Below are 13863 nucleotides of genomic sequence, written 5' to 3' on the forward strand. Positions count from 1 at the left end.
TTGTAGTTGTTAAAACCTCAGTGCTTCGTAAGAAACAGAGATCAATAAATGCTTATAGGATTAAGTTTGAATTCTCTAAACCAATGACTATCTAGCCTTTACATCTTTTTTTTTTCATCTTTTCTCTCAAATACCTCCCTTTGAGTCTTCATCAGTGCCCTTGAGCTTGTTCTTTGGCAACTGGGTTTTCCTACTTAGAATGGCAAAACAATTAGCATTCTCAAAATCCACATTTACATTTTAATTATTCTTGGCTCATACAAGAATAGGAAATTCTAGGGAGACATTTCTTTTTCAACTTTTGCAAGCAGAATCCAATATAACCTAATCCAACAAACATTTATATAACAAGACGAGTATTTGGGGGAGGGGGTAGCTATGTAGCTCAGTGGATAGAGAGCCAGGCTTGGAGACAGGAGGCCCTGGGTTCAAATTTGACTTTAGATATTACCTAGCTGTGTGATCCTGGACAAATTACTTAACCCCAGTTGCCTTATCCTTACTGTTCTGCCTTGGAATCCAGACTTAGTATCAATTCTAAGACAGAAAGTAAGGGTTGGGTTTTTTAAGCCTACTATGTGCAAGGTATGTCTCTTAGGGCTTTAAATAGCTAAGCCTTTGGACATTTTTGACCGAGTTGAGCTATAACCATTGAAAGCAGAACCAACTATGAACTCAGGGAGGGGAATTTTCTCCCTCCCCTACCCCCACCCATTAGCCATTGTCATCATCATCATCATCATCATCATCATCATTAGAGCTAACATTTATATAGTGCCTGTTATATAAAATTTATAAAAGACAATAAATATGATCATATTTGATCCCCACAACAACCCTAAAAGGTGGCTGCTATGATTGCCATTTTTACAGATGAGGAAATGGAGTTAAACAGAGACTACATGACTCCTCCAGGGTCCCATAACTAGTGTCTGATACTGGATTTGAATTCAGGAAGATGTGTCTTCCCTCCACTTCCATCCAGATCTCTATCCACTGCACCACTTAGCTGCAAAAGAGCTTTGAAGGAGAACTACTCAACCAGTAGCAGATGCTGCATCCAGCAAGGAACAGAGACTGTATATTCCAGATAGTCATTGGCAACAGGAAGCCACTTCAAGGAACAAGACTTCTAACAATTAAGAGTCAAGCTATGGAGAGATGACCTGGTGAGACTATCTGAGGATCCTATCAGAGAAGCTGTACCCAAGGAGAGCTGTGTGAGATGTATAAAGCCATGAGCAGTTGTATAAAGAGAGAAAGAACATCTGAGGTCCTGTAGCAGAAAGGATTGTGAGTCTCCTTTGCCATATCTATTTCCTCTTGTACTTTGGGTTTGGACTCACTTTTCCTACATATGCTATACTTATGGGAGAATGTGGCACAGGTTTATGGGAGGAATTTTTTTTCTGAGAGGAGGGTTTGAGATTATTTTTACATTTTTTCCCATGGTTCTACGATTCTTATTGTCTCCCAGAGTTGACAAGCAATTTCACTGGGTTACACATATATTATAACTTAATTTATGGGAAATTTTTTTGTATTACTCCCAAGAAAATACTTTTATTCAGACCCAACTATATCTAGTGGCTAATCTTTCTTGGGAAAAACACTGGTGGGGGCTTGTGAGCTATATAGGGTATTTGAAACACAGATCCACAGTTACCAATAGAAACTAAGATAGCAGTTACCCTTTTGGGGGACCCAGACAAAGGGTGAGTTGGAGGAACTGCACCCCACATGCTTTTCTCCCTTTCCAAACTGGACACAGTTGTGATTTGGATCCTTCTTCAGGTTCCAAAACAGTCCCCAACTGCCAAATAGATTTTTTAAAGCTATTTGTATTCAAGATATACAGTAGTAAAATGGATTGGAAGCACATTGTGATGACTGGTACCCTTTTCAACTGTCTACAGACCCCAAAACAATCATTTGCAAAACAGTAACTAATCTGCATGGGTAAAGGGAATTTCCTCATGGGGAGTTCCCTAAATTAATGGAAAAATAATTTCAGACCAAAAAGAAAGAACATAGTTAGGGCAGCCCTTTGTAAATGAAGTTCATGTAAATATGAGTTTTCACATTCTTTCAGACTCCCCCTTTGAAGCAGTTTCTAGTTTTGTCTGCCATGTGCCAATCAAGGAACTCCCCGAAACAACTGATGGTTTCACTATAATCTTGACAAGTTGCCAACAATCCATTTTTATCTTGTTCAGTGCATTATGACATAGCTAGGACTAGATGCCTTTCTTTAGGACATGGAACTTGCAACTTCACTGTCAGTCTGAGTATGAAGGTTAGATTTTATTTGAGTAAGGAAGGATCTAAAAAGGGAAACCACAGAATGGCAAGGTTGATGTCTGGCAAAAGTCTAGAACTGATTAAGGAGCAGGCTCATGAGGAATTAGAAAAGGTTCAGCTGGAACTTCCCAGGCACTTCCAACTAACCTAATTTTCTTTTTTAATATTATCACTAAGTTGTTTTGTATTATTAGTAGTAGTAGGGCATATGGATTGTTTTTCTGTGTCAGTTACTCTCTCTGGCAGACACACTCTCTTGGAGACTCTCTCTCAGAGCTGAAGGAAGTAACGTCTTTACCTCTCTCTCTGTTTGAGGGAAAGATCTGAAGGAGTTCAGTGTTTTCCTTTCCCAACTTGGGAAACCCTATTGAATATCTATTGTGGTTTATATAGATTGATTAAATTCTGAGAAGACCAAAGAAAAACCTGGTCTTTGGTTTGGACTCTGAGTCTCTTAAGACTCAGAGTCCTAACTTGATTCTTGTTGAGACTCAACTAGCTAGCCTTTGCTATTTTATAATTTGAGGGAGACGTTAAGATTTATAAGGATAATAGTGGTAGTTTTTATTTAGATAGTATAAATTTGGGTTAGTCAGATCAGGGAGGAGTATTGTAGCCTGTGAAACACAGGAGAAGCAGTTCCTTGTGGAACCTGGGAGTTTATTTGGATGGATTTAGAATCCCTTAGAATTGAAATCCTTCTTTATCCTTATATATTTCAATAAATCTTTTATATTTATAAGTGTCTCTTTACCATCCTCGTAACTGGCCCTGAAGGGAAGTTCACATTTGAGCTTCACTTCATCACTGAAGATACTTTTGATTACCTCTATCCGAAAGTATCCGAAAGTATCTGAATAGTTTTGAACCTATATTGGAACAGTTTTTCTATCTATTTTGTTTAGCTCACCATTATAATTTTTTACAATGTTTATATTATGCTTAAATTTATGTTTAAATTTTGTTTATTTTTGTTTGTATTTAAATTTTGTTTAATTGTTTTGTTTTGTTTATGCTTATGTTTAAATTCTGTTTAAAATTTTATGTTTATGTTTAAGAAAAAGAAAGAATGAAAAAGAAAAGAAATTGCATCAGTTACAAATAGGAAAGTGCTGGTTCAAAAGCAATTCATGTGAAAAAGACTTGGGGATTTTATTTGACCTAAAGCTCTGTGTCAGGCTACAAGGGAGAGAAGAGTCAATCCAGTCGGCCTGTGTTAATAATAATAGCTAACATTACTCTAGCATTTGACTTTATTCTTGACATTGTTCAGGTAGTTTTACCACAAACATATGGAAGCACATTAAAAGTTACTAAAACTTGTAATGAGGTGCTTGGAGAGAGACAGAGACAGACAGACAGACAGACAGACAGACAGACAGACAGACAGACACACACACACACACACACACACACACACACACACACACACACACACACACACCAGAGACAGATTGGAACTCTCTTCTAACTCTGTGCTTGGGAGGTATTTGAAAAGAAGATGATGGTAATGCTCTGACTTTTATTATTTTAAATTTCTTTTTAAACAGAAGAATTTTGTACATTTCTTTTTTTAAAGGTGCCAAATTTGTCAGTATTGCATGTAAATAATTGTGTTGATTCTTTTATTGTATGATAGACTCTATTTACAAAATGTTTGTTTATAAAGTTTTAGGTATTTTTATAGTAAAGTGTTTATAGCTCTTTAAGAATAGGAGTATCTACCTCCAGGGTTGTTGTGAAAATTAAGTGGGACATTTGTGATGGGCTTAGCAACAGTACTTGACATATAGTAGGTGTTTATTCCCTTTTCCCTTTGGGTCAGACCTTAGTATGGTCCATTAGGACTAGGTAATAGTAAACAGAAGGTACTAAATAAATGCTTTTTAGGCTGAATTGATTTGATGGGAGAAATACCTCCAACAGAGTTTATAAGCAATTATTGTGAATTCTTCCTGTGATTTGCAAAGTCCTTAAAAGGCAACACAAAAATAATAATTAGGTCAGCCCTGCCCTGCCTGCCTGCTACCACAGTCTCATACCTACACTTTCCAACCACATACTACTACTTCTAAATCCAAATGAAAGTTGTCTGTCAACATGATCTCCAGAGAACAAAGAGTTACTGAACCATCCTTAGAAGGACTTTTGGCCAGCTATTCAGGAAGATGCTTTAATACATTTATAGAAACACGACCCTTTCCCTTGTTCATACTTCCTCCTCTCCTTTTTGCCATACTTAGGTTAACCCTATCTGATTCTTCTAGGGTCTCATTAAGAGTCCAAAGACCATAGATCATCCAGGTGGCAAAGTGGATAAAGTGCCAGGACTGGAGTCAGGCCCCAGATACTTCCTAGCTGTATGACCTTGGGCAAGTCACTTAACACCATTTACTAGTCTTTACCCTTCTGTCATAGAGATGTTACTAAGACAGAAAGTAATGTTTTAAAAAATGGAGTCCAAAAGCCCTCCTCTCTGGAGAGGTTCTAAACTGAAACTGAGAGATCCTGAGGACAGTGGAAAGAATTTGGAGATAGCTTCTCACAGTCATCAGATTGGCTACAATGACAAAAGGGCAGAATGACAATATGTTGGAGGGGATATAGAAAAATGGGGACACTAATACACTGTTGGCAGAAATGTGAACTGATTCAACCATTTTGAGGAATCATTTGGAATTATATTCAGAGTTATAAAACTCAGTAGCAATACTGTTGCTGGATCTGTTTCCCAAGTAGATCAGGGCAAAAGGAAAAGAACTTATATGCTCCAAAATATTTATAGCAGCTCTCTTTGGAGTGGCAAAGTGATGGAAATTGGGGGAGGGGTGCCCATCAATTGGGAAATGACTAAACAAATTATGGTATATGATTGTGTTGGGATATACAGAAACCATGAACAGGTTAATTTTTTTTAAATAGGGAAGAACTCCATAGGATTATGAACAGTAACATGAGAACATTACTTATAGCTACAGATTAAATACTTGAAGATTAACTTGTGAATGTCATCTCTAGATAATGAATTGAAAAATGGAAACATGAAGGACATTACACACACACACACATATCTGTCTCCTGGATTGTGCTCTCTATGATGCAGGGAGAGAAGGAAGGGACTGAGACACATAAAGAAATTCTATTAAAATAAATAAATAAATAAATGACATTGATTTCTTTTGAAATGCTGGATTTTTTAAATGCATTTAAAATAATTATTCTGGTAAAGAAGGTTGGAGCAACTAGGTGGCACAATTCATAGAATCTGGAGTCAAGAGAACTCATCTTTCAGAGTTCAAATCTGGCCTGAGACACTGGACAAGTCACTTCTCCCTGTTTGCTTCAGTGTCTCCATCTGTCAAATAAGAAGGAAATGGCAAACCACTCTACTATCTTGGCCAAGAAAACCCCATAATGGTGTCATGAAGATTCAATCACAACTGAGAACAACTGAACGACATTCTGGTAAAATAGGTTTCCCCAGATTGCTAATGGGGTTGATGAGGACAAGAGCACTTGATTTAAAAGTATAAGTTAAAAAAGTGGGCAATAGTCCCACTGTGGATATTTTTTATTGGTCCATTTTTTCCTTTAGTGGGAAGAAATGTCCTTTATGATGTTCACCAGAAGGAAAAGGCTAAGGCAATATTAATCCCTTTCAAGAGACAAAAGTGACTAGCTTACATCTTGGGTAGGCTGCTGAAGCAGCTAGTTCTCCCAAAGTCTTACCAGACTATCCAAGCATCTCCCCAAGGCTTCTGGGTGAAGTTTTTGTTACCTTTAAAACCCTTATTATATATTGGTTCCAAGACAGAAGAGCTGTAAGGGTTAGGAAATTGGGGGCAAATGACTTGCCCAGTATCACACAGCTAGGAAGTGACTGAGATGAGATTTGAACTCTGGACCTCCCTCCTCTAGCTTTGGCTCTCTATCCACTGGGCAACCTAGGTTTCCCCTTTTGTTACCTTTATTCTACGGTCCAAAAAAGCAGGAAGATTGCATAAGGAAAGTTCTCAAAAAGAAAAACAGGACAATAATACAGCCATCCCTGAATCTATTCCTCAAAATAAATAAACAACACAAAAAAACTGTCGAGAGATCATGAATGCTCCACAAATCTACTTAGAGTGACTGTCAAAATTGATAGTTCTCATTAGAATACCTTTTCCAGGAAAATTCTACCCAAGGACCTGACACTTATGATATGCCTGGAGACATAAAAATGTGGGTCTAGTCATAGTAGTTTGTTTGTAGGATTCAGAGCTAATAAAAAACATCTACCTGAAGAATGTGGCTTAAAGGGCTAAGAAATGAATATCCCAATGGAGTATTTCAAAGCTACATGCCTACTCCTGCTTAATACTTACTATCATTTACTTAGATGAGGATATAGGCATAGTATGTGATTAATAAATACTTGTTGGTTGATTGACTGATATAGCTAGAAGGGACTTTAGAAAGTTTATTAAATCCAACTCCCTCATTTTATAGATGAGGAAACTGAAGAACTGAAAGGTTGAGTGACTTCCACAAGGTTACACAGCTAGTAAGTATCCAGGGGCAGAACTCAAACCCAGATGTTCTTGACTTCAAGTCCAGCATTTTGTCCATTATGTTTATTGCCATATTTCAAGAGATGAACAACATGAAATTTAATAGAAATTTTAGTGCCATTTGAATGAATTTTTGGAAAACCCACACATGATGAGAAATACTTGGTTTAAGGGAAGTTCATTTGAAAAGAATCTGAAGGGGCAGTGGTGGTACAGTGGATAGATTGTTGGGCCTGGAGTCAAACATCTATCTGAATTCAAATCTGGCCTCAGACACTTACTGGCTCCATGACCCTGCTTGCCTCTGCTTCTCATCTGTCAAATGAGAAGAAAATGATAAACCACTCCAGTATCTTTACCAAGAAAACCTCAAATAGGATTTTAAAGAGTTGTAAATGACTGAAAAAAACCAAATGTATCCATATATATATATATATATATATATATAATTTTTTTTCTAAAGAAGGAAAAGAAAACTCATCAGTAACCAATATTACATATAGTGAATCCACTAAAAAGCAAAGAAATAATAAATTCATGCCATCTTGGACCAGATTAATAGATGTATAATGTTTTCATTTCAACAGTCACTCCACTGTACTCAGGGTTAGTCTTCCTACATCTGAAGAATCATCTTCTATTTTGGGTGTCACATACAAAAGGCACTGAGGCAATGTTCAGAAAATGACAATCAGAATGATGATGAAAGCCTACCACACAAAAAATCATGAAAGGAAGTAAGAATATTCCCTTGGTAAAGCCAATGGGGAAATGATCTGTCTTCAAATATGTGAAAGGTTGTAGGAAAGAGAACACTTTTGTTTTCTGTGGCTCCAAAGAATACAATTGTTGTTTGTTGGGAACCTTAGGTTACCCGGGAGAAAAATATTAACTTAAGTTTTAGCAATCAATCTACTTTGCTGTTTTTTATTTCTTCATCTTAAGGTAGGGGTGAATTTCTTCTTCAGAAAGTGTCAAAGATGAAAGGGACTTTATAGCTCCTTTACTTCACCTGCCCCTCTCTGGAAAGTTGTACAGTGATAACAGCTCTGTACACTGAGTCTGGAAACCTTGAATTCCATCTCAGCCAATGGGATCATAGATCACAGAGCCATAGATTGAGAATTAAAAGGAGCTTCAGAAGCCACATCTTTTCATTTTACTAAGAAAGAAACTGGCCTAGAGAGATTAAATTTCTTTTCCAAGGTCACAGAGATAGTAACTGACAGAAGCACAATTTGAATTAAGGGCTTTGGGCCCCTATTAGTTATGTACCCTTCAGCAAGTCTAAAATCCTCCTCTACCTTGAAAACTCAGGCTCTTAAATTTTACTCTGTAGAAAGTATAGGGGTAGTTGCTATAGAGAAGATAAGGTGGTCTTTAAGATGGATCTTTTTCTAGGAGAAACATGAGTTTCAAAACCCTGAGTTCCAAACCAGATTCAGATACATACTAGCCATGTAACCATAGGCAGGTTACTTAACCTCTATTTTCCTCAGTTTCTTCCTCTGTAAAATAGGGATAACAATACTTACCTCCGAAAGTTGTTGGGAACATCAAATGAGATAATAATTTTAAAGGGCTGATCTAAGTGTCTGGCACATATATAAATGTTAGCTTTTTATTTTTCCCCTCCTGCTGGTAGTGGGTAGCTATAGAAGACTTTCTAGCAGGAAAATGCCATGTTTTATGAAGATTAAGCTGGCAGGAGAAACTGAAGGTGAAGTGACTATTGGAAAGCAATACACATTTGTTTCATAACAAGGGATTGTTTGTGAGTTCCCAAACTAGAAAATCAAACGAAACGATGGAGGGGGGGAAGAGGGAGGGGCGCAGGGCAAGGAAGTTTAACCCTACCTAAGAAATTCTACTGATCTGAAAGCCTGGGGGGGGGGGGATTATAAAAGGTAAGCTTCAGGCCCCTCTCCTGTCTTTTAGTTTTCCTTATCTCGTCCTAAAAAGTAGCATCTCCATTTGACAATGGGCTGTAGGCTGCACCTGAACAAGGTCGGAAATGAAAGATTGCCTAAAGCTTTCTGAAAACTAGGTCTACTTTTGAAAACAAGAAAGTGGTGAAAGTGTGAGAGAGAGAATAAAGCCCTCCCAGCTTTTGACAGCCTCCGACCCACCCGGCCAGGTCCCCAAATTGCCCTTTCAGCTGATTGGTCAAAGTCAAATGGCCAGAGATTTCTCCCCATGGTTTCCTAACTTTAGAGAAAAGCTCTGGTTGCAGGGAAGGAAGCTGGGACCGGAGAGAAGGGGGAGGGGGGGTCTGGGGTGGTCATCTTTGCGCTAAGGGGTTTTTTGGAGGAGGCCGAGAAAGCCTTGAGGAGCAGAGAGTGAGTAACTAACTAGGAGGCAGGGAGAGCAAACCACCGATTTGACTTTTCTTAGGATTTACCCCAACTTTGTTCTGGCCTTATGATTTTCCAGAGATCCTTGGTCAGCAGCACGCTGGCTCCATCTCTACTTGTTGCGAACTTCGCTAACCCTTCACTTTAACTCCAAAGCTTATAGCTGAGGGGCTCCTCGCCACGCCCCGACAGCATCCGCCTCCCCTCTCCCCCCCACCCCTCACCGCGTTTGGTCCCGGCCCTAGGACCAGGAGTGGATCTACGTTCCCAAACGCGTGCTGTAAAGCAGTCAGCCCCTTCGGCCTCTGGCCGCCCGAAAAACAAGGCCAGACCTCCGGCTTACCCAAAAGGATGAATAGCACCAGAGCGAATCTCAGTTGGAAACTCGTCCAACAAAGTTCTGTCGCCATGTGGCCACCGGGTCTACGACGAGAAGAGGCTGCAATGGGCGCTCTGAGAGGGGCAATTTAAGAACCTGCAAAGTAGCGAAAAGGAAGTCAAAACTCCCCGCTTTCGCCGCCTTTAAGGGCCTGTCCCAGGGTGCTCCTTTCGTCTTCCTTCCTCTTTCACCCCAACCCACAGACGAAGCTCCAAGTTCTCTTTCTTCCTCAAGTGAAGGGTTCGCCTACTTCCCTCCCCACGCCCTCCCTTCCATTAGAACTTACTAAAGAGGCGCAGAATCTAATCGGCTCCTCTCCGTTTGTCCCGAGAGTGGTCAGAGGTTAAAAATAGGTCTGACTAGTTCGGGGTTTCCGCGAACTCGTTTTGAGAGCCCACCCCGAGTGAAAATAGAACCTTCAGTTGGGATGGGCACCTAGCGCTACCGAAGTCCAAACTGGAGGCCTTCGAAACCAACCCAGTGTTAGTGTCTAAGCTTGCTCAGGAGAGGTGGTACTGGGACGTGGGCGGGGCATGCGACGTCAAAGTCAAGGACAGGCTTATGGGCGGGAGACCCGCTGGATAAGACTGGCCCAGCGTTTCTTAATTAATATCGCGGCTAAAGTGAGAGGTACTAGGTAGGAGAGGTGCAACTTTTATCAGCAGGGAAAGTGCTCAAATTCAGCCAGTTAGCTGAAACCTCGCCCTAATTAACCCCTGCAGTATTTCTTTTTCTCATAGTTTCCAGGGGGGGGGGGGGGGGGGAGTGTTCAGTCTCTAGACACTTCTCGAAATTAGCCCTTCACTGTTTCATCATTTTCCTCTAACCCATTCTCTGCCTTCTCAGGGCCCTTGTGGGTGGGAACCCCAGTCAAAAGTCCCTGCAAGCCTGAACTCCCAATTTTGGCCATACAGGATCCCTACTGCCCAGGCAAACTCCTATCCACCTCAGCTCGCTCATCCATCTATATAAGTCCCGCCCCTGCCAAAACCTCACCCGGTTTTGACTACGCTGTTATTGCGCCCATTGGAAGAATTTTACATTGAACTTCCATTGAATTTCTTCCATTCTTTTCTTCTGTCTCTGGTCTTTTGAAATGTAGCATCTGCCCCCCCCCCGCCCCCCCCCCTTCCGCCATTCCCAAATACACTAGACCCTTGGCTGCCCTATCCAGGTCTTTCTTTTGATTCCAAGTACTTAGTATAGCAGACATCTAAATGCTTCTTGACTTGACTCCATCCCTAAAGAATTTTCACTTCAGTTTTTGTCCCTTCAAGTGATTATTTTATAACTCTCCTCCCTTTTGATGTCAAACTACTAGGAAAAAAAATACATCCACTTCCTTTATTCTTATTCAATTTCTCATCCTATTCTAATCTAGCTTCTGATGTCATCAGTCAACTGAAACATCTTTGCACGATCAGATCACTAAAAATCTCTTAATTTCTAAATAAGGGGCAACTAGGTAGCAGAGTAGGTAGTGTGCCAGACCTGGAATTGTGGGGACCTGGTTTCAAATCTGCCCTTAGATACTTCCTAGCTGTGTGACCCTGTGCAAGTCATTTATTCCCCAATTGCCTAGCTCTTGCCACTCTTCTGTCTTAGAACTGATACTGACAGAAGAGTAGTAAGACCTAGGTAATGGGAGTGAAGTGATTTGCCCAGGATCACAAGCTAAGCCACTTTTGAACCCAGGATATCTGGGCTCTCAATTCACTGAGCCACCTAGCTGCTCCCTGTGTATACTATTTGACCCAGCAATACCATTATCTAGTTTATTTCTCAAGGTGATCAGGGAAAAAAGAAAAGAACCTATATTTATTTAATAAAATCAGGTAGCCTTTTCCCAATCTTTATCCTTCATTTCTTTACAGTGTTTGACCACCCTTTCCCTCTGTAAAGTCTCTGGTTTCCCCTGTGTTTCCATGACATATCTTCTACCTGTTCTCCTAGCTGCCTGACTAGACTGTCTTCCTAGTCCCCTCTGCTATATCATTTTCCATGTTGTCCCACTTCACTAATCCTGGTGGAGATTCACACTCTCCATCATCCTTAACTCTTCACTCTCCCTCATTTCCTATAGCTAATCAGTTATCAAGTTTTGTGCATTCCATCTCCACATCTCACTCTCCTGGGTTTTCTCCACTCCCAGGACTACCATCCCATAGAGCAGCCCCTTGTCATCTCTTGACAGAATGCCACAGTAACCTCCTAATAGATCTGTCTGCTTTTGTTCTTTCTCATTTCCAATATATCCTCCACACACCTGCCAAATGGATATTCCTAAAGCACAGCTCTAACTACTTCACCTCATTCTCTGCATCAGAAACCTCCATGGTTCCTTTTTGTCTTCCAGGTGAAAGAGAGACTTCTCTAAGGCCTTTTAAAGCCCAAATCATATTACTAGACCAATATCACATTATAGCTCACCCACATACTTTACTTTCTAGCCAAACTGGCTTACATTCCATTCCATGCTTTTCCTCTGTGCCTCTTTACATGCTGCCTGTTCATCTTCCCCATGCCTGGACTGCGTTCCCTTTTCTCCTCAGTCTCTTAGAATATCCAGCTTCAGTCTAGGCTAAGATCAAGTGTTGTGTCCTACACAGGATCTTTTCTCACTGCCCCAATTTAGAAATTAAAAGATTCTTAATAATCTTGTAAAGATACTTCAGTTAAGTGGTGACATCAGAAGCTAGATTAGAACAGGATGAGAGAAAAGGAAATGAAAGAATTTTTTCTAGTATCTTTTATTTACCTTTTTTTGAAAAATAAAATGGTAACATTCTGTCTTAGAATAAATACTAATTACCAGTTCCAAGGCAGAAGAATGGCAAGGGCTAGAGCTAAGTGACTTACCCACATCTAGAAAATGTTTTAGGCCGTTTGAACCCAGGACCTCCTGTCTCCATGCCTGGCTTTCTATCCTCTCTGAGCCTTCCTAGCTGCTCCTTCAAATTATCTTACTTGTTACATGTTTTGTATTTCCTTAAATATGTGTACATGTTTTTTGCCAACTTTAAGCAGAGACCATTTCAGATTTTTGTCTTTCTAGCTTGGATGCTGAGTACAGTGCCTGTAAATAGTAGGTGCTTAATAAATGTTTCCTGAATGAATGGGTGAATGACAAAGAAAAGATGTAGATAGCTTTCTACATATTAAAAATAGCTGAGGGAGGAAGATATCACTTTTAATTAAAGTGGGGAAGAGGCATCAGGAAAGTGGTGCCCTTTCTTCAAATCATAAAGTGGTACCTGAGATGAAGTCTGAAGAAAAAATTTGAGATGTCAAGGATACATGTAAATGATGCCCAGAAGGCAGCTGGAGTAGCAGAGCTGGAGCTGAGGGAGGAATCAAGACTAGAGACATAGACTGGGAGTCAGCTGTGCTCCGGGCACAATTAAAATAAAGGGAATGGGTGAAACCAGGGAGGGAAAGTAAAGAAATTAAAAAGGAAGAGAGGGCTGAAGATAGAGCTTTGGGAAGTAACTCTACTTAGAGGGCAGAGTTGGAAAATGACAGCAGAAATAGAATGGTAGGAGAGTCAGATCCAAGTGTCACAGAGGATGAGGGAAAAAAGATAGTCAGTGAAGGATCAACAATATCAGATGCTGCAGATAGGTCAAGGGGGATTCCTTTGTGAAAAAGGCTGTTGGGGCAGCTATGTGGCACAGTGGATAGTGAGCAAGGCCTGGAGTCATAAGAACCTGGGTTCAAATCTGACCTCACATACTTCCTACTTGTTTGACCCTGGGGAGGTCACGACTTTTTCTAGCCCTTATTCTTCTGTCTTAGAGATGTTACTAAGACAGAAAGTAAGAGTTTGAAAAAATAAAATAAGGTTATTTGGCATGACAATTAAGAAATCACTGGCCACTTGGGAAAGAACAATTGAGTAGAGTGGTAAAAACAGAATCCCAAAAGCAAGAGATTGAGGAAAGCATTTTGAGGAAAGAGACAATGTCTTTGGTATCTTAATAAAGACAGGATCAAGTGAAGGATTGAGTTGTCTTTTCTTTTAAAAAAAAAACCTAATTTTTCATATTGTAGGCAAACGGAAAGGAACTAGTAGAGGGAGAAAGACTGAAAATAAAAGAGGGAATTACTGGGAGATGCAGAATCATTGGCTTGGAGAACCCATTCTTTGAAGGTGGAAGGGAGAGAGAGAGAAAAGATAGAAGTTTGAAGTGAGGAGAATGGGAGGTGAAAATGCTGGTGTTGGTATATTCATTAAAAAACAAACAAAAAATCTAGATTTTATGAAGACAGATGGAGA

At 40.0% G+C, this 13863-nt stretch overlaps 1 protein-coding gene across 3 annotated transcripts in view; it reads right to left on the bottom strand.

Moving 5' to 3' along the window:
* Positions 1 to 10093, bottom strand: part of CD58 (CD58 molecule) — a 150916-nt gene extending 140823 nt beyond the window's left edge. For all 3 annotated transcript variants that reach the window (XM_056819253.1, XM_007485256.3, XM_007485254.3), the window contains exons 1-2: positions 9874 to 10093; positions 9552 to 9683 (exon numbers count right to left, since the gene is read on the bottom strand). In XM_056819253.1, coding sequence (XP_056675231.1) covers positions 9552 to 9618 — 67 coding nt within the window. In that variant the 5' untranslated portion in view covers positions 9619 to 9683; positions 9874 to 10093. The remainder of the gene's footprint in view (positions 1 to 9551; positions 9684 to 9873) is intronic.
* Positions 10094 to 13863: the final 3770 nt, after the last annotated feature.

The sequence above is a fragment of the Monodelphis domestica genome, chromosome 2 (assembly GCF_027887165.1).
Source record: "Monodelphis domestica isolate mMonDom1 chromosome 2, mMonDom1.pri, whole genome shotgun sequence".
Classification (NCBI taxonomy): Eukaryota; Metazoa; Chordata; class Mammalia; order Didelphimorphia; family Didelphidae; genus Monodelphis; species Monodelphis domestica.